The sequence below is a fragment of the Mandrillus leucophaeus genome, unplaced genomic scaffold, assembly GCF_000951045.1.
Source record: "Mandrillus leucophaeus isolate KB7577 unplaced genomic scaffold, Mleu.le_1.0 Scaffold38, whole genome shotgun sequence".
NCBI classification, from domain to species: domain Eukaryota; kingdom Metazoa; phylum Chordata; class Mammalia; order Primates; family Cercopithecidae; genus Mandrillus; species Mandrillus leucophaeus.
The window spans coordinates 4,606,441-4,627,719 of NW_012104031.1; the positions used below are offsets into that span (position 1 = coordinate 4,606,441).

Below are 21,279 nucleotides of genomic sequence, written 5' to 3' on the forward strand. Positions count from 1 at the left end.
ATCTAGGGTGAGGGGTCAGGAGTATGACTCTGGGGGCTGGGGAAGAAACCTGGCCCAGGCTGAGAAAGCTGAGGTCCAGGGTTCTCATATCTCCGGCCACACTGAGCCCGCTGGCATTTCAGCCTCGGGATGGGTCTCTGACAGTGGTGAATAGCATGGGAGAGCACTCCTCTGATCCCCAACATCAACAGTCTCAAATCATGTGGTTTCTATTCATCAGTCATTTATTTGTGCCCAGTTCCTTATTCTACAAACTTTCTTGACCTTCATCATTCCAAACTAGTATTTGGCTTTATTTGGTGGACACCATTTTCCTTTTTTTTTTTTGAAATAGAGTTTCGCTCTGTGGCCCAGGCTGGAGTGCAGTGGTGGGATCTCGGCTCACTGCAAGCTCCACCTCCCGGGTTCACACCATTCTCCTGCCTCAGTCTCCCGAGTAGCTGGGACTACAGGCACCCGCCACCATGCCCAGCTAATTTTTGTATTTTTAGTACAGACGGGGTTTCACCATGTTGACCAGGCTGGTCTCGAACTCCTGACCTCAGGTGATCCACCCACCTCGGCCTCCCAAAGTGCTGGGATTACAGGCGTGAGCCACCACGCCTGGCTGACACCATTTTCTTATTCATTCATTCAGCAACTCTCAGCATCTACTATGTGCCAAGGCATCATACTGTGTGCTAGGCATCGAGTCAGTAATAAACCATATTTCATGTCCCTGATCCTGCAGGGGAGATGGACAAAGAAACAGAGTGATAGGGGCCAAGACAAGGGAGGGAGTGAAGGGAGCTGTGGGGGAGGGGGAGGAGAAGGGTTCAGGGGTCAGGGGTCACTTCCCAAAGCACACTGTGCTTGATGCTGACGTTGATCCTGGACCATGAGTAGAGTGAGGCTGGGTGAAAATGGGGTGGAGCAATGCCTGTGCGAAGGGACAACATTGTAGGATGAGGCTTGGGAATAAGAAAGTAGATGAGGCTGCAGAGGAAAGCCTCTTCCTCTACACGCTCTGCTCTCCATTTACCAAACTCCCACTCCTTCTTCAGGAACCAGCTCAAATGTCTCTGCCTTCATGGAACCTTCCTCCACTCCTTCCAGGTGCAACCTCCCGGCTCTGTGCTCCACGTACATTAGCAGCCCGGAAGGGCTTTCTCAGGCTTACTGTTTGCTTCTGTGGATCTTGTTAGCGCTCAGCCAGGCCTCCTCCACAGGCCCTGCTCTGTGCCCCAAGCTCCCTGTAGTTAGTGCCATTCATGTATTCTTTGGGTTGCCTCTTCCCAGCCTTATTATGGTGTGGGGCATAGTTTTCTTACCTCCATTTATTTCCTCTTTGGCCTCAAAGTTAAGCACAGGCCTTTTCATTTGAGTCTCATTGCCAAGCACTGGCAAAAGCAACACAGGGAAGTGACAGTGTAAGGTGGCATACATGGAGGTCCCTGGGCCATAGACCCTGACTCCTGATGGTGTGAAAATTAGAAGCCCAATAGGTTTGTTTTTTTTCAAGACAGGGTGGTCTCACTCTGTCGCCCAGTCTGGAGTGCAATGGCATGATCTTGGCTCACTGCAACCTCCACCTCCCGGATTCAAGCGATTCTCCTGCCTCGGCCTCTTGAGTAGCTGGGATTACAGACACCCACCACCACACCTGGCTAATTTTTGTATTTTTAGTAGAGGTGGGGTTTCACCGTGTTGGCCAGGCTGGTCTCAAACTCCTGACCTCAAGTGATCTGCTCACCTTGGTCTCCCAAAGTGCTGGGATTACAGGTGTGAGCCACTGCACCCAGCCCCCAGTGGGTTTCTGACCTTGGTTTTTAGTCTCTTGAGGCTGCCTTCTCCCTAACTCTGCCTTAGCAAAAGCCATGGGACCCTTTCCTCCAGGTGGTCCCTCCTCTCAGTCTGGCATGAAATCCAAGAGAATGCTGGATGTCCCTTTGAGAACCTTTGGGGGTGACATTCAATTTACCATCACTCTACAGAGATTGTATCCATCCCTGTGTCCCCAGAGCTAAGCCCAGTGCTTAGCACTTGTGTGCATCTGGCCAAACGATCACACGCCCAGATGGCTGTCTCTGGGTTTGTGGTGTGTGCTTTGCAGGAGCTCCTGCCAGGGGTGTGGCATTTATTCCTTAGCGTATCACTGTGACCGTGGGGAGCACAGCATAGTAGTTAAGAATATATCTGCTAGAACCCAAGAGATGTGAGTGTGAACTCCAGTCCTCCCACTTACTGCTGATATAGTTTAAGAATGACACCATCAGCCATGCAAGGTGGCAGGCACCTGTAATCCCAGCTACTCGGGAGGCTGAGGCAGGAGAATCGCTTGAACCCAGGAGGCGGAGGTTACAGTGAGCTGAGATCGTGCCACTTCACTGCAGCCTGGGTGACACAGCAAGACTGTCTCAAAAAAAAAAAAAAAAATATGACACCATCTGCAAAAGGGGAACATATTAACACTGACTCCCAGGACTCCCAGAAGCTGTAACTCCCCCTGAGCACACTGTTCAGAGGTAGTGAATTTGCAGCAGTTAATTTCTTAGGCACCACAGTAATGTGATGGTTGTTAAGACCATAATGAAAAAAGCATATAGGCTGGGCATGGTGGCTCACACCTGTAATCCCAGCACTTTGGGAGGCTGAGGCAGGCGGATCTCTTGAGCACAGGAGTTCAAGACCAGACTGGGCAACATGGTGAAATGCATCTCTGAAAAACAAAATAAAAATTAGCCAAGTGTTGTTATGCACGCTTGTAGTCCCAGCTACTCAGAGCCTGAAGTGGGAGGATCGCTTGAGCCTGGGAGACAGAGGCTGCAGTGAACCATGATTGCGCCACTGTACTCCAACCTAGGCGACAGGGTGAGACCCTGTCTCCAAAAAAAAAAAAAAAAAAACCGGCCGGGCGCAGTGGCTCACACCTGTAATCCCAGAACTTTGTGAGGCTGAGGCGGGCGGATCACGAGGTCAGGAGATCGAGACCATCCTGGCTAACACAGTGAAACCTCGTCTCTACTAAAAATACAAAAAATTAGCTGGGCGTGGCGGCGGGCGCCTGTAGTCCCAGCTAGTCAGGAGGCTGAGGCAGGAGAATGGCGTGAACCCGGGAGGCAGAGCTTGCAGTGAGCCGAGATCCCACCACTGCATTCCAGCCTGGGCAACAGAGCAAGACTCCATCTCAAAAAAAAAAAAAAAAGCAAATAGGAAACAGTGGGAAAGGAAGACCTCAAGGTAGAAGGTGAAGGTGGGCACATGTGAAAGGCTCCGGCTCCCAGCAACCCAAAAGGGCTCCTCCCTCAAGCCTCCTCTTGCTGAGACTGGAGCCTCACCAAGCTCTGTCCACTTCAGATGGCAGTGCTGAGGAGTCAATTACATTGATGACTTAAGTAAAGCACTTATTAGCATGGTATCTTGCACCTTGTAAACACTAAATGGTGGCTGTGGATGTTGTGATTAACATTCTTATTTCAGTGTTGGGTGGCTGGGGGTGAAGGGCTGTGTCTGGACCAGGCATTCAGGTGAAAGAACGGCTTAGCACATAGCCCCACTAATGCGAAGAGCATAATATAGAGGTTGAAAGTTCAGACTCTAGAGCCTGAGAACCTGAAATTGAATCCTTGCTTTATCATGTAATAGCTGCATAATCTTGGGCTTCACTTTCTTCTTCTGTAAAATGGGGATGTGTTGTAGAGTCATCTGAGGACTGCATGAGTGCATAACTGGATGAGAGGCACCCGGGGGCAGCATGGCAGCCAGCACTCACCACAGTTAGCTACTGTTACACTGGAGAAGTGAGCTGTTAGGAAGCTCTTCGGTACTCCCTGGACTAAGGATTTGGGGAAAAGGATTGAACTCAGGTTGTGGAACTTGACTTCTCAGGTGGACTGGCAACCAGGGGTGGGGACCATGCCCTTCAGAACTATGGGCTCAAGGCCAGGCTCACACCTGTAATCCCAGCACTTTGAGAGGTCAAGGCGGTAGGAGTGCTTGAGGCCAGGAGTTCGAGACCAGCCTGCAACATAAGACTCCATCTCTTCCCCACAAAAAAAGAAAAAGAAAGAAAGAAATATGGGCTCAAAGCAATGAAATGAGCTCCTCCAGTGTTAGAATTTCTCTAGTTTATTCACTGGATGGAAGGGGGGGCCATTTTCACACCTGAGGCCCCACCATCTGCAGACATTTTGCCAGGACGCTGCAGGCTGTGCCCCACCCCCACGAGTTTCTTCACACACTCACAAGTGGGTTGGCTCCTGGAGTGCGGTGAGAATCCACCGAGAGGTCAGGCAGGGTGGGAATGGAGCAGTAGGGGCGTCTGGGATGCCTGCAGGAGCACAGCTTTTCTTAGCTTAGTGACTGCATGGGCCTTGGCTTCTCAGCCCACATTTTACCAGGTACACGTGTTCCCCTGGGGGGTGCCCTTGATGACTCTTCTGAAGCCCTGAGCATGTGGGAGGCTGTGCTCACATGGCCAGCATTCTTCTGGGGAATGAGAGCACAAGCCTCCAGCATTGCTTGTCAGGTTTATTGGGTGCGGATTGGGCCGCATGCTGTCTATCAACAGGGCTTAAGGTTGGTAGCAGGGGATGGCTGAGAGCTCTGTGGGCTCTGATGTTGAGGGGCCATGCTGGGGCCGTGTGGGAAAAGCCTGACTCCCTTCCATTTCTGATAGTTTCCATGTGGGTTATTTGGGGATGGTTCACTTTGCTGTCATCACCAAGCATTTCCAGAGCACCTGCGCTGTGTCAACCCCCTTGCTGAGCATTCTTACTCTCTCCTGCCTTGGTCAGGGGCTGGGAGCTCCAGCTCTGCAGCGCTGTCAGTAGTCTCGGAAAGTACACAGGAAGGCTGTCCTGTAGCACCCCCCATCATACACCAAAGCCCCCAACCCCAAATTAGGAATTCTATGTTGAGCCCCTGTTTTGCAGGGGATTAACTGTGCTCCAGTATGGGCAGAAGCTCAGTGTCTGTGCGGGTTTTTGTGTATAAGCCCTTGAACATTCCCAAAAGTATGTTTCCAGAGATGTTAACCTAAGGAGGTGAGGTTCTACTTGCACTCCATCCGCACTTGTCATTTTCTTCTCCCTTCTCCAACCCCATTTCTGGGTCACAGTTTCCCCAGAGGCCTCTTATAACTAGGAGGGGTCAATGGAAGGGTCCCTCAGAACTCATCCCGTAAAGGCCAGTGGAGACAGCCAATGTTTCCCCAGAGTGGGGGCTTTGAAGTTGCGGAAGCAGGTATGGGATGGGTTGGGAAGGGTCAGAGCTGGGATAACCAAAAAAGAGGGGTGCTGGCAGATGCTGAGACCTAGTCCCTGAGCCACTGCCAGAACAGGAGTTGAAGAACTTCAGTCTGAGAGTGGCTAAGAAAGGGGCTGCTGGCCTTTTGGGGGAGGCTACAGTGATTCTGTGGCTGGCCTGAAGGAATGCTGTTGGCTGAAGCGGTAACTCTCCAGCAGGGGGAGGCCTGCTCTGTGGCGGGCGGCGGGGCATGTCCTCAATACCCTCTGCTATATACACTTTGATGTGAACTTGTCCCCTGGTTCGTCATGTCCCCTAATTTGTGAGGGCAAGACTGTTTCTCATGTAGCACTGTGTCCCTCATACAGTGTTGACAGAAGCCTCTTGGTGAATGGGGCCATGAATGGATGTATGAGCAAGGCCCGCAGCAGGATTCTTGGTGGAATGGCTCGAGAGGACAGACTCCTGGTACCCACAGGGCGCCACAAGTGTAGCTCCCTACAAGTGCTAGTTGCTATTGTTGGTGGGGATAATGCCTGTCCCTATCCCACTCCACCCTGGCCTCTGTCACCATAGGACTGGGGTGGGTTTGGGAGAGGCTTCTCAAAGCAGCCTCATTCCTTCCCACCTTGCAGCCCTCCAGGCAGGTCTCCAGGGCTTAATACATAGTCATTTCATTTTCCATAGAAAAGCACACAATGTAGTTCCATTGGCTACTGGGTAAGAACAAATTTCACCCTGCTAAGCAATTCCAAGATACTAAACAAAGGGGGCAGGGGCTCAAAGAGGAGGAGGTTGGGGCCGTACTGCTTGCCCTCAAGGCTTAATCACTCCTCAGAAGGACCTAGATTTTTACAGCCTATCTCCTATTCAAGGCTTTCTTGTCATCAGGATCTAGGTTTGAGGCCTGGTTCTACCACTTACAACCCAGTGAGGATCCCCAGGGGGATCAGTCCCATTGTGCATATGAGACAACAGGTTCAGAGGTGCTAAGTGACTCAGTCAAGGTCATAGAGCTAGTTGGGGGCAGAGTTGGGATTTGCACATGGGCCAACTGTCTAAAGACCCAATGGGCTCATATACCGCGATGGGCAGAACTTTTCCAGAACAGCCCCCAGTTTTCCCGGCAGCTGTAAAGGGAACCTGTAGCTTTCTAGGGGCAGTATCAGTTGTTACAAGATCTGAATCTTTCATGTCTAATGACCTAGCCCTAGCCTCAGTAGAGGACTCCTGCCCCATATACCACCCAGGGAAACAGGCATTACGGCCCCTACCCAGGGCAGCTGGTGCCAGGAACCCAACTTTCCTCATAGGGTAATGGACCTCCCTTCAACCTGTCTAGTTATTTATTTATTTATTTATTTATTTATTTATTTATTTATTTATTTTCAGTAGAGACAGAGTCTCACTCACTATGTTGCCCAGGCTAGTCCCGAACTTGTGGGCTCAAGCAATCCCCCTGCCTCACCCTCCCAAAGTGACAGGATTACAGGGGTCAGCCATCGTGCCTTGCCTCTCCTTAAACTTCCTTTCCGGAGACTCTAGAATCTTTCTTTTTGGTGGAAAACAATAAAAGATTTGGCACTCCACATGGAATGCAGCAGGAGACTGCAGGGGGTGAACTCCCCCGGTCCCTTCCAGCCCTGGGCCCTGCTGCCTGCCCTGCCCAGCACACCAGCCCTGTAAGGCATCTGCTGTCCCAGGGGACCTTTGACAGGCCCTCCAGCCCATGGTCAGCTCTTCCCTGCCCTCCCTTGTAAAGATAGATGAGACTGGCAGCTGTAGTGTCTGGTACCAGGAAGTCCCCAGGTGGCTGAAGGGAGTGGGGCCAGAGCCCCAGCTCTTGCTGGGACAGCCTTGTGGGAAATGCAGGGGAATGTTTGGGGGCTCTGAGACATGGGGGAGGCAGGTCAGGGGGACTGATGCAGGATGCTGATGGAGAGGTGGTAAGGAGTTTGTGCATGGGAGTGGGACTGGGAGACGTCACATATTTCCCTGGGGCTTTCGTGATAAATATAACTTTGGTCAAGGAGAAACCAGCAGTAGGCCACAGCCTAGGCCAAAGTGAAAATGCCGCCTTCTAATGAGCTCCAGATCCACACAAACTGCACCTTTTAATGTCCTAGGGAACTTTAGCCAAGGCCTAGAAAAAGTCTCCTAGAAGCAGAGTTGGGAGACGCCACAGATCCAACCCTCAGCCTGGAGCATTCCGGATGCCTCTAGATCAAAAGACCGCATAGGTATCACTGACCACCTTGAGGGGACGTAGCAAGGGTGGCATCAAACCATCTGAATTGGCATCACCTCAGTCTTGCTTTGGGAAAGGAACAAATGCTTCTGAATTCATGGCAGTGGTATCACCTGTGAGGGGTGTGGTCATTGCCAGTCAGTCCTGCCCTCTTTGGCTCTGCCCTCTCCTAGGCAAGTGGCTGGAAAGTGACCTCTGCAAGCACAGGCAGACCCATATCTTCCAAACTCCTGTTGGAGCTGTTCTCACCAGAGTCTGTCTGCAGACTTCCTCCCTTGCAGCCACGTGGGGCCAAATGACTCTGCAGAGAGGTAGATGCCCTCTCCTCGGGTGATGGGTCACAGGAAGGAAAGAGGTGACCTCAGTGGGGAGCAGCGTGGGCTAGCAAGGCATCAGTGGGCTGTGGTTGCCGAATGCAGCACACAGAGGCTCTGGCCTTCGCCCTCAGTAAGTTCTCATTTTAAACTTTCTGGATAGACAAATAATCCTCTTCCTCTCATCTTTTGCCAATGGAAGTGGTGAAATGTTCTCTCCTCTGTTTAATCAGATAAGACTTCTAGAGGAAGCAGCATCAGAAGGGCCAAGGTAAGGGAGAAAATGCTGTGCTTTGCCCATCTGAACCTATCAAGGGCATTAAACTTGGATCCTAACGCACGTGGCAGACACAGAGCAACATCATGTCGCCATAAGGCCTGGAGGAGATGGGGGCAAAGAACCGTTTCTTACCTCTGAGCCTGATCACTAGGTACCTCAGTGAGTCACAGGTCAGTACAGGCTTTCAGAGGTCATCCTTTCCATTCCCCTGCCTCCATCCAGGACTCCCAAACCACCCCATGCGATTCCTCTAACCCTAATGCTTTTCGCAAAGGGAAAAAAATAACTGTTGCTACCTAGTTTTCTCATCAAGAGGCCTGTGGACCTTTACTGCATGGAAGTTGTTTGTTATATTTAACCTAAACTACTCCTGCTATAAGGGATAGGCAGTTGAGTAAGGTCTAGAGACAGAAACACAGGCAAAAATAACCTCTCGAGGTCACCGGGATGCACCATCAATTCTAGAAGCAAGAAGAAGTTGTTCTAGCCTCCCTTTCAGATTAGCACGAAGGAAGCAGCTCTGCTATGTGCCGGCTCCGAGGAGCTCAGTTCAACAGAAATCCCAGCCCTGGGAGGACTCTGGGCTCCTTCTCCTTTTAAGGCAACGTCTGAGTGCTCAGGGCTACACAAGCTGCAACCAGCCCCAGCCCCTCTCATTCCTGGCTATTTGGAGGAAACTGATGATTAATCAACCCTTTCCCTCCCACCCCCAGCCTGTTTTTCATTAGGTTCTTTTTAAAGTGTTGGCACACCTCCTCAAGAACAGACACTTGGCAGATCCTTGCCAACTAGGACCCCAGTGTAGGGGAGGTAACTAGGAGGGAGTGGGGAATAGTCCTGGATTAGGACAAAGGGGAGAAGTCAGGATGTGGGGTGTCAGGGAAGAAGGTTAAATTGAGCCTGGGCATGGTGGCTCACTCCTGTAATCCCAGTACTTTGGGAGGCTGAGGCGGGCGGATCACGTGAGGTTGGGAGTTCAGGACCAGCCTGACTAACATGGAGAAACCCCATCTCTACTAAAAATACAAAATTAGCTGGGCGTGGTGGCGCATGCCTGTAATCCCAGCTACTCAGGAGGCTGAGGCAGCAGAATCACTTGAACCCAGGAAGTGGAGGTTGCAATGAGCTGAGATTGCACCATTGCACTCCAGCCTGGGCAACAAGAGTGAAACTCCGTCTCAAAGAAAAAGAAGAATAAAAAAATAAGGAAAGAAGGTTAAATTGAGACCTGGCTAGGGGTGAAAGGGAAGGGTCTGAATGGGAGTCCTAGCTCTGAAGGGGGCTGTGTGAAAAGAGGAGGCTAGTGGGTGAGCTCTGTGGTAGCTGGGCACTTGGGCACCCCAGGGATGCTGGGTGGGCAGAGAGGAGCTGCTTTGGCCCCTGATGGGGAAGGTCAGAGATGGTTACACTGACTTGGTGGCTGTTAGTGAGACAGTCAGGTCTGAAACCCAGCTTTCCCTGAACTTGCTAGGTGAAGTTAGTTAAGTCATGATCTCTCTGGATCCCCAATTTCTCTCTGAGTGAAGCCTACAAGTGGCGTGGGAACTCTGGAAAGGGAAGTTATGCAGTGCACAGTGGGCTCTGGGAACTTCCGAAGTGTGCACATTTTGGGAAGGGAAGGAAGAGGGGAGGGCAGGAGTCTCTGCCTTAGGGCCTGATCTCTAGACCATGGGCCTAGAGAAGCCGGTGCCTCCAGCTCTCACCTCCAAGCTCCCAAAGTGGACAGAATCACTGATGAAACTGCTCTCAACTTGACGAGATCAGGGAAGAGGAGATGGAATTCCCTGATCAAACTATGGGCAGATCATTATAAGAGCTTCCTAAAAGGGCTGATCCATTGAGTTTCCTTGTTTCCACTCTATTTGCATACTCCTCTCCTTCAGTCCCTTTCAAATCAAGGTTCAATAAGGTCACCATCACTTCTGCTCTGGGGTAGAATCCAGTTGATCTTAGGGTCAAACCCAGTTCCCTGGGGGCCTGAGTGAGTGTGAGGGGGAGCTCTCTGCCCCTTGCTCCATCACCACAGCCCCAGTGGGGCCTCCAGTGCAGCTGGACCTTGGGGCCTGCAGGGCAGAAGGCTAGAACAGATACATTCCAAGGCGCTATCTCACTAGGCGCTGTGCCCCTTGGCTGCTTATTGTGATTCTAGCAGAGAAGCCAAGGACTCTCACTGCTAAAAAAACCTAGGGGCTGGTCCCCAATGGCATGTGTTTGTGGTGCAGGTACAAACTGTTTCCATAGGACTCACTTTTCTTTCCATTCCCTCGGCGAAGAGTGGAGGTTGAAGAAATGCAACATGGGCCAGAGAGTGTGATAGAGAGCTGCTTTCCTTTCTTCCCTGCCCTCTCCCCACACCCCAACCTGGCACTCTTGAAAGAAAACTTTTTAAATATTCAAACCGTAGTCTCTTCCTCTTGAAAAACCTTTAGGGGAGGACATCACAGCCTCCCTTTAAGTCCCAGTTGCTCTGGGGTCTCCATCACAGTTGGACAGTTAAGTCTAATGTCTAACCCTGCCACTTCCTCTGCTTCTCTGATGAAGATGAGAAGCAAGTGCTCTCAAAACAGGGCTCAGGCTCGGTGCACCCTTATGGAGGAAGAAACAGGGATCCACGGAGGTGTGGGTGGGTGGCTTATGCTGTGTATAAAACTCAAGCCCCTGGCCAGGCACGGTGGCTCACGCCTGTAATCCCAGCACCTTGGGAGGCCAAGGTGGGTGGATCAGGAGGTCAGGAGTTAGAGACCAGCCTGACCAACATGGTGAAACCCCGTCTCTACTAAAAATACAAAAATTAGCTGGGCGTGGTAGCGCGCGCCTGTAATCCCAGCTACTCAGGAGGCTGAGGCAGGAGAATCACTTGAACCTGGGAGGCAGAGGTTGCAATGAGCCAAGATCACGCCATCACACTCCAGCCTGGGTGACAGAGCAAGACTCTGTCTCAAAAAAAAAAAAAAAAAAAAACTCAAGCCCCCATCGCAGCTCAACTGACTAGGGTCCCATGGCCTCTCTCACAAACTTCTCAGTGTCTCGGGGGTCAAAATTGAGTCATAGAATCCAAGATCTAGAATCTGGCCGAGTCTTCCAGAGATCAGCTGACCCAATGAATTCCAGGGCTCTCCACAGAGAGGTGCTTGTCCTTAGCTAAGTTTTTACTAAAAATAAGGACAATACTGTGAATTTTAAAAAAAACACATATTTGTTGTTAAGGTATATTCTTTACTCTGTTATGCCTACCTTCTTTAAAATTAGCTCCTTCTTATTTTGATGAGATGATGATGGTAGATAGAATTTTAAAATACCGGACGGGCATGGCGGCTCCCACCTGTAATCTCAGCACTTTGGGAGGCTGAGGTGGGAGGACTGCTTGAGGATAGGATTTTGAGTCCAGCCTGGGCAACATAACGAGACCCCCATCTCTAAGAAAAAAAAAATTACAAATATCCTTAATTGGTAAAATAAAATGTTAGCATATGTTGATCCCTCCAGTTTTATTTTTCCTTTGGAAATGTATTGGCTTATAAAATTCCTGTATTTCAGAACTACTGACCTACTCCTTAAAAACTGGGGCCAGCACTAAGGTGAGGGGATGTGAGGCACTCACTTTGGGCACAGAATACAAGTGGATGCCAAAAAGTCAGTGAGTAAGATAACTGATGTTTTCATGTATGTGTGTGTGTATACACACACCACACACACACACACACATATATATATATATATTTTTTTTTTGAGACAGAGTTTTGCTCTTGTTGCTTAGGCTAGAGTGCAATGGCGCAGTCTCGGCTCACCGCAACCTCCACCTCCCAGGTTCAAGTGATTCTCCTGCTTCAACCTCCTGAGTAGCTGGGATTATAGGCATGCACCACCATGTCTGGCTAATTTTGTATTTTAGTAGAGACGGGTTTCTCCATGTTGGCCAGGCTGGTCCCAAACTCCCGAACTCCTGACCTGAGGTAATCCGCCTGCCTCGGCCTCCCATAGTGTTAGGATTACAGGCATGAGCCACCGCGCCCGGCCTTCATGTATATATATATGTATTTTTTTTTTTTTTGAGACAGAGTCTCCCTCTGTCGCCCAGGCTGGAGTGCAGTGGCGCGGCCTGGGCTCACGACAAGCTCCACCTCCCGGGTTCCTGCCGTTCTCCTGCCTCAGTCTCCCGAGTAGCTGGGACTACAGGCGACGGCCACCTCGCCCGGCTAGTTTTTTTGTATTTTTTAGTAGAGACGGGGTTTCACCATGTTAGGCAGGATGGTCTCGATCTCCTGACCTCGTGATCCGCCCATCTCGGCCTCCCAAAGTGCTGGGATTACAGGCTTGAGCCACCGCGCCCGGCCTCATGTATATTTTTTAAAATAAAACTAATGCAAAAAGTCCACAATAAACAGCAATGCAAAATTTTAAAGACAGAATCAGTGTTAGTATTTCACCTTTTGCCTCAGGTTCCAATGTGCTTGGCAGGGCACTGCTTAGAAGCAGTTCTTCTAAATCGCCCATGATAGGAAAGGGCAATTCTGGGTCTGAGAATACTCCATAAAAGGAACTGCCACAACATTTGCAGGTGTTTGGTTGTCTCATGACCCTGAGGCCTTGAGTCTGATGTCATTCCATTTCTGCAGCTTAAACCTGAGTCCCTCTTTTGCTGCCCTCAATGGAGACATCCACCCCACTCTCCCAAACAACACAACTGTCCTTCAGAGGCTCAAGGGCAGTTACGTAAGCGCTCCCCCACACATCCCCATACTCATTCCTCTCCCTCTGTAGCCAGCTTTTCATGTTTATTTTTCTTTTCTGAATTCTTAGGAAAGCAAGCAAGTGGAGACCAAGACAGATGCCAAGAATGGAGAGGAAAGGGGCAGAGATGCCAGCAAAAAAGCCCTGGGCCCCAGACGGGACTCAGATCTGGGGAAGGAGCCAAAGAGGGGTGGTTTAAAGAAAAGCTTCTCTAGAGACAGAGATGAAGCTGATGGCAAGAGTGGTGAGAAGCCCAAGGAGGAGAAGATCATCCGGGGCATTGACAAGGGCCGGGTCAGGGCTGCAGTGGATAAGAAGGAGGCAGGGAAGGATGGAAGAGCAGAGGAGAGGGCAGTGGCCACCAAGAAGGAAGAGGAGAAGAAAGGGAGTGACAGGAACACAGGCTTGAGCAGGGACAAGGATAAAAAGAGAGAGGAGATGAAGGAGGTGGCCAAGAAAGAGGATGATGAGAAGGTAAAAGGGGAACGTAGGAACACAGACACCAGAAAAGAGGGTGAGAAGTTGAAAAGAGCAGGTGGGAACACAGACATGAAAAAGGAGGATGAGAAGGTAAAAAGAGGAACTGGGAACACAGACACCAAAAAGGAGAATGAAAAAGTCAAGAAGGATGAACCCTTACATGAAAAGGAAGCCAAGGAAGACAGCAAGACTAAAACACCCGAGAAACAGATGCCCAGTGGCCCCACCAAGCCCTCTGAAGGGCCGGCCAAGGCGGAGGAGGAGGCAGCTCCCAGCATATTTGATGAGCCTCTGGAAAGAGTGAAGAACAATGACCCTGAGATGACTGAGGTGAATGTCAACAACTCAGACTGCATCACAAATGAGATCTTGGTCCGGTTTACTGAGGCTCTGGAATTCAACACTGTGGTTAAGGTGTTTGCCTTGGCCAACACGCGAGCCGATGACCACGTGGCCTTTGCCATTGCCATCATGCTCAAGGCCAACAAGACCATCACCAGCCTCAACCTGGACTCCAACCACATCACAGGCAAAGGCATCCTGGCCATCTTCCGGGCCCTTCTCCAGAACAACACACTCACCGAGCTCCGCTTCCACAACCAGCGACACATCTGTGGAGGCAAGACAGAGATGGAGATCGCCAAGCTGCTGAAGGAGAATACTACCCTGCTCAAGCTGGGCTACCATTTTGAGCTGGCCGGGCCCCGAATGACCGTCACCAATCTGCTCAGCCGCAACATGGACAAGCAGAGACAAAAGCGGCTGCAGGAGCAAAGGCAGGCACAGGAAGCCAAGGGAGAGAAGAAGGATCTGCTGGAGGTACCCAAGGCCGGGGCTCTGGCCAAAGGCTCCCCAAAACCTTCACCTCAACCATCTCCAAAGCCCTCTCCAAAGAACTCACCCAAAAAAGGGGGTGCTCCAGCTGCCCCACCTCCCCCTCCCCCTCCCTTGGCTCCACCCCTTATCATGGAAAACCTGAAGAATTCACTCTCACCAGCTACCCAGAGGAAGATGGGAGACAAAGTCCTCCCTGCCCAGGAGAAGAACTCCCGTGACCAGCTATTGGCCGCCATCCGCTCCAGCAACCTCAAGCAGCTCAAGAAGTTAAGTAGTTGTTGGCGTGAACCAACAGGGCAGGGCTGGTTAGGGCCTGGAGGAGAGGGCAGGACTGCAAAAGGGAAGGCATGCAGAGGAGCCCATGTCGGCTGCAGATGAAACAGACTCCCAGGGCCCATAGGGAACTTCAGGTCATCTTATGCATCCTTCTGGCTGCAGGCAGGTCACACTTGTACATTCCCTAGAGCTGAGACTCTACCTTTCCTTTAAGGAGCTTCCTTTAGCCCCTCACTCCATGCTTCTCTTTCATCCTGCAGTGAAGCCTGTTTCTCCTTAAAATGGAGAAATGGCCTCTACAGAGTAGTTTTGCCTCGGGTCCTTCCTTTAAGTCTTCTCCGTTTCCCCAAACAAAAATGATCCATGTTTTACTTAGCCTCCTCTCAGGACAAGCCGAGTCCTACAGGTCAGTCCATCCGAAAGGTCTCTGGGAGACTCACCTCTCAGGAGAGTCTACCTTTGCCTAGCCAGTGCTATGGACACAGGAGCCATCCCTGGACACCCTACTTCTCCAAGCTCTGCCTCCCCTGGAAGTCTGGCCTGGGTGACAAAGTCCATGATCGTTTGTCCATTTGGCTGGATACCCAACCCCCACAACATCGTCTGGGACAAGATATCATGAGATAAAGGACAATTTCCATTGTAATTCCAGTGGTCACTCAATGACATCCAATTTTTACAGACAAGGAAAAATGCTCCTTCAGTGTCAACACCTCATTCACATTCCACAGACATAACATATTGCAGTGTCTCCTGTGTCCTTCCAGTAGGGAGGGAGGTGAGGTGGCCGAGCTCCCTTCTCTAACCTGTCTCTACTTTGCCCCTACAGGTGGAAGTGCCCAAACTGCTTCAGTAGGACCAGGCTACCAGGCACCATCTGCCAATGCCATGACTGCTCAGGCCTCACCTCCCAGGGCTACACAGACCCTGCCCACCCCGTCCCTGGCTGACCTGCTGTGGATGTCCCTATTCTGCCATGGGACAGTCAAGGCCTGGGTCACGCTCAAGGAAGGATGCCTTATCTCTTCTCGCTTTCCTTTTCTTGTCTCTGAGGCTCTCCAAATTTTGCTTTAATACCTGGAGCTCAGGTTTCCGGACAAGAAGAGTCCTTTTAGCACATCGCTGAGAAGATGGCGCTGTCCAGGGCCCATGTAGCTGGCAAGCTGCAAAAGACCTGTGATCCAGGAAAGATGTCCCACAGGGACCACATCCACCCCAGCCCCACTGCCCTCTAGGGCCAGGATTCAGGCCTCTGAGGAGCCCACGGGGCAAAGCTGCTGGGCCAGTGGCACTCTGTGTGGGACAATGGCAGAAAGATGGAGAGGCACGGGGGCACAAAGGGGAGCATGGGGAGGGGCTGAGGATACCCCAAAGTCCAGGCTAACCAGAGGATGTGGCAGGGGCAGTGGCCTGGATGGACAGTGCCTGGTGGGAGTAGACTCCAGACAGGAGGAGTGGGACAGACAGCAACTGGACTTGAAGGTTTGATGCCAAAGTAGACATTTTCCTCACACCCACCTGCTGCTGTATAAATAGCTGTGTATCTGTTTTTCCATAAGATTTTGATAATATATACAAACCTTTAGCTGTGAATGGCTGTGCCCCACCTGTTGTCCTGAACTGTGAGTCCTGATCCTAACCCTGGGCTCCCTGGAGGACTCTAGAAGCTGAGGTTCCCTGCCATGCTATTTGAGTTGGCCATGAAATAAATTCACATCCTCAGAAAGTGCAGCATGGAGGAAAATCTGAACTCTGAGCAGAGGACTCTCCACTGACCTGGTTGTTCAGGTCTAGAAGGCCAGGCCTCTACTAGGTCTGCTCCTGAACCAGTCCTGCTGCCTGGAGTCAGTAGCCAGAGCTGTTCTCAGGGGTGCTGGGGCAGAGTGGAGCGCAGGGCGCTGGGATGGCTATATTAGGCATGTTTAGGGATGCTCATTCCATGACTCTGCCTAACCACAGGCTCAGGGCCAGGTCCTCACAGCAGTCACAGGCCCAGGAAGGCAGCAGGCAGAGAAGTGGAGTGACTATTTGGAGAATAGCACCCATACCTGTGTACCCTAGGGCTCAGAAGTGCCTCATCTTCCCCAGCCCTCCCCACCTACTCACCAATTCTGCTTCCTGCCCCAACTGCAGGAATGCTGACAATGCTGCCATGCCCACCATCGTGTGTAGATGAAAGGCATCTTTCTGAATTTCATTCTCTTGAAGGTGCTGGCACCCCTTGGCACTGTGGAACTGCCACCTTGGGTCTGTGTCACTTGTAGGTTTCTCTGCCTCCAGGTTGCCTCAACAGCAGGAGGCACAGCAGTTTCACCATCGTTGAGGTGAGGGTGGGCTACCCCAGCTAGGAAGCAGGATCACTGTGCTAGGTCTGCCCAAAACCAGAGGGCAGTCTAGTCCTGGGGTAAAGCCCTCAGATCCCAGGGCACACTCTTTCCCATTCCCTCCACCCACTTGCCTGTCACCCCAGTCACCTAAGCAATCACTGGGCCCAGAGGAGAGGAGACAGACACACACTGGCTCCTAGACCTAAAGGGTATGAGCTGGAGCTAAGGCCAGCTAGAGCTTCCACTGTCAGCCCCCACTGTCAGCCCCACTGCACCCCCTGGACCTGCTGGGTGCTGGGCACTAGCTAGATGCTTTAGGTTGCTTCAGCTGATCCTTCAACTCTGTGAGGTGGATACCAGTATTCTATTTTGCAGATAGCATTTGGCCCAGAGAGGTTAACTAATATATCCATGATCACACAGCTAATAAAAGGCAGAGCTCAGGTCTTTTTTGTTTGTTGGTTTTGTTTTGAGCCCAGGTCTTCAGGCCATAGAACTATTTCTCATTAACAGCTCTCCTTCCTTCCCTCACTGAAGTAAGGCTGTGACGGTGCTGCAGGAAAGCACTGGACGCTCACCTGAACCCAACCTACCTCCAAATCTTAAGGCTCCAACACCTTAAAAAGGTGTCACCTTAGGAAGCCCTTTTTACCAAACTTCAAACATGATTTAGCCAGAGAGAAAAACCACTCCCTACTGTCCGGAGCAACAAGTGAGCGGCCCCTCCGCGGTGCTCCTGCGGGATGCTGTTTCTGCCCTGGATGATGTAATCATTCCTCTGGTGCACTTGAACCTGGTGCGGAAGCGCAGCGCCACCTGGGGGTGGACCGCAACCCAGATTCTCCGGCTGCTCCAGGGACGCCCTGAAGCTGTGCTAGGGACCAGGGGGAGGGAGGCAGTTCGAGGGAGGAGGAGGAAAAGATGGGTAGATAGCCTGGTGAGCTTCGGAAAAGGGGCCCGAACTCCGGAGGCTGCGTTTCTGCTGGGCCATGCACCCACTGCTGCCCACCTGCCCCACCAGCACTGGCAGTCACCCATCTATCCAGCTTCCTTTCCTAAAACTTAGGGGGGAACATCCAGAAAGGCTCTATCCTTGTCTGGTGCCCGTACGGTACAGGGACAAAAAAAACAGGTTCAAAGACAGCAAATGACTTGTCCAAGTTGATGAATCCGGATTTGAACCCAAGTCTCCTACCTTTGGGTTCATCTAGCAACCTGGATGAAGCCACGGTCTGACCTCCACAGTCTCTGCCTGCAGCCCCCACTGTCATATCGTCCACTCTGTCCCCTCACCCTCCATCACTTCCTGGGGAATCACATTCCCTAGCTCCTACCCACAAGGAAGGGAGGCTTCACCTCTCAGCTCTCCTGGCCTGCAGGGCCCAGCTGTTGCACCCCAAGCTTCTTGCCTCCTGGCCCTATCCAGATGGGAAAAGTGTATTTCCCTCCACCTTCCCTGGGCCACCCCAAGGGATGCCAGCACTGGGACCTAGGCCCTGGTGCTGGCTGTGGGTGGGATGGTAGGCACCAGCAGCTGCCAAGGCGCTGGCCTCACTTGTCCTCACAGAAGCTCAACCTGCAGGTGAGCAAGGGGCTGTAGGCCTGGGCACTGTAGCACACATATGGCACTCTTTAAGAAACATGAGATCTGGATGTAGGTCACCCATGAGCTTCTGGACCACCAAGTCGGGACTGCCATGTGCTGCCCCCTACTCTGCACCCTGCATGGCCAGGCTGGGGCCCCTGACTTCTGAGTTTGGCCTGACTAGGGCTTGTGTCGCTGTGGTGCTGGGCTAGGCTGCTGGCCTAAGAGTGGCCAATAGAGTGTGGCCCCCCTCAGCACCCTTCCCTCAGCACCTCCCACTCGTCCTGCCTATGCCCCTCCTGCCTCTCCCTCCCTCTTTCCTCCAGTCCTCTAGGGCCCTTCCCTTACTTGCCCCTCCCTCCTTTACTCCTTGCCTGAAGTGCCGCCCTTCTGTTCACCTAGGGGGAAGGAGGGAGGCCCTTCTCCCCTCCCCCAAGGTGTCTCTCCTTTCTTGCCAACCTTCCCCCCCTGCCCATTGTATTTCCATGTGTCCCTGCCCTAGCTTCTTCCCTGCACCTGACCCCTCCCATCCCCCTGTGAGATCCCTTCCTCCTGAGCAGGCCCAGCCTGGCAAGATTCCTGCCCTAAGAATGCACTCGTCTTGCTTTTGTCTAAAAATGCCCCTCTTCTCCACCTATGCCTTCCAGACCGCCCCTTGCAGGATTCACCATTCCCTCCCAGCCTGGCAGGACTCGACTGATGCCACTGTCAGCCCCACTGCACCCCCCTGTACCTGCTGGGTGCTGGGCACTAGCTAGATGCTTTAGGTTGCTTCAGTTGATCCTTCAACTCTGTGAGGTGGATACCAGTATTCTATTTTGCAGATAGAGTTTGGCCCAGAGAGGTTAACTAATATATCCATGATCACACAGCTAATAAAAGGCAGAGCTCAGGTCTTTTTTGTTTGTTGGTTTTGTTTTGAGCCCAGGTCTTCAGGCCATAGAACTATTTCTCATTAACAGCTCTCCTTCCTTCCCTCACTGAAGTAAGGCTGTGACGGTGCTGCAGGAAAGCACTGGACGCTCACCTGAACCCAACCTACCTCCAAATCTTAAGGCTCCAACACCTTAAAAAGGTGTCACCTTAGGAAGCCCTTTCTACCAAACTTCAAACATGATTTAGCCAGAGAGGTCCTGAGGTCCCCCAATCCTTGAGGGACACTGCCCCTCCCACCCTCACTTCTGCCTGCCCTTATGGGGTCCCTGATTGGCTTTCAGGGGTGCTAGTTGAGGAACAAGGTGATCTGGAGGGGCAACTACAGCTTTGTACTCCCCTGGCCCCGTTGGGCTCCCCTTGTTTCCCAGATGATGAGTCAGATGAGGTGGGGTCAGAGGAGTCTGCAGTGCTTTGGGAAGAGATGTAGGGCTGATTGCCTCCATTTAAAGAACTCTAGGATATGTGAGAGACCTCATCACTGCTCAGAGCACGTGACAGTCCTACTTTGTTGCAGTTTTCTCCTTTTCTTCGAATTCTCTTCAGTGTTTTGCGGAGTGAATTGACTGGAAATGGGGCAACCCCACTCTTCCAGTCTCAGTTATAGCTGGGGTAAACCTGCCTCCTATCCCAGACTACAAAGCATTTTTTCATTGACACCAGGTTGTTGATTCAAGGATAATTAATTCTGACTGGCATCACCTTGCATACATTTCACATCATTTCTCAGAGAAACTCAAAAACCTTAATATGTCGATCTCTTCCAGCTCTCAGCTTCAGGAGAGAGGAGACTGGACTCCAAACCTCAGAGGACTTGGAGACCCTCTTTCCTAAATTGTGAAGCCAGGGACTCCAGGGCTCCAGCCCCCACCTCTTGTCCCCACCCTCAAAGAGAAAGTGGATTTGTACCTGTGGCCTCGGCCCTGTCTCTACCAGCATCAGCAGCCCCTCCCTGTCTGGGTCTGATCCAGGGGCAGACACATGGGCCCCATGGATAATTTTACTGGGAAGGGGAAAGCTGTGAATCTAGGGGCAGGGCTCTGCCAGGGGAATTTCTGACCCTGGCCCCAAAAGCCTGGCTCAGGAGTTCTTGCCTTCCAGGCTGCATGACAAGGGATAATCCTCAAGATTATGTGGGTGGCAGAAAGCCACCCCAGAAGTGCTGGGGGAAGGGTGCTGAGGGGGGCCACACTCTCTTGGCCACTCTTAGGCCAGCAGCCTAGCCTAGCACCACAGCAACACAGGTCCTAGTCAGGCCAAACTCAGAGGTCAGGGGCCCCAGCCTGGTCATGCAGGGTACAGAGTAGGGGGAAGCACCCTGCATGGGGGCATGGTCAGCACAATGGCCCTACCCAGAACCCAGCTGGGCTGCAGGAGCCCAGAGGTCTGAGGGGGCAGGGCAGGAGAGCAGAGCCTGAGGCTGCTGTGGGGCTGGAGTACCTGTGCATGGGGAGAAAAGGAGGGCTGGGCTTAGAGGATACTTGGATAAGGGGCTTGGGGAGGGGAGGGGCTCCTCACTGGTGGGGCTTTGCCAAGCTGAGCTTACACTTTTCCCACTTGAATTAAAAACAATAAAACTTCCTTCCCTGGATCTGTCACCAGACAAGTCCTGAGAGCACAAGGACCATGACCCCAGGGAACAAGGAGATGGAAGACAGCCAGGCAGCTCCAGAGGTGGGAGGCTTTTCCAGGCAGTATTTGTGGGAGGAGAGGGAGAAAAGGTCACATCCCCCACTGCGTGGCTCAGCGGGGGTCACAGACATGGGCCTGGGGACTGGGATCCAAGCAGCTGACAGAAGCACCTTGCACCAGGTTCTTGGGTCACCCGGTGTCTCTACCTGGCTCCTAGTCCTAGGACCTCTAATCAGGGAGGAAAGGACAGGACTAACAGTTTAATGTACATAATATTTCACCCTCCTGACAGCCATGGGGTATTATACCCATTCGATTTATTTATTTATTTATTTAGAGACAGATCCTGGTTCTGTTGCCCAGGCTGGAGTGCAGTGGCACAATTTCAGCTCACTGTAACCTCCGCCTCC

At 51.9% G+C, this 21,279-nt stretch overlaps 1 protein-coding gene across 1 annotated transcript in view; it reads left to right on the plus strand.

Annotated features, from left to right (window-relative positions):
• The window catches only part of LMOD1 (leiomodin 1 (smooth muscle)), a 59,545-nt gene extending 42,383 nt beyond the window's left edge, over window positions 1-17,162 (plus strand). Inside the window, exons 2-3 of the mRNA XM_011990540.1 lie at window positions 12,869-14,387; window positions 15,222-17,162. Of these exons, the coding sequence (XP_011845930.1) occupies window positions 12,869-14,387; window positions 15,222-15,466 (1,764 nt within the window). The 3' untranslated portion in view covers window positions 15,467-17,162. The remainder of the gene's footprint in view (window positions 1-12,868; window positions 14,388-15,221) is intronic.
• The last annotated feature ends 4,117 nt before the right edge of the window (window positions 17,163-21,279 follow it).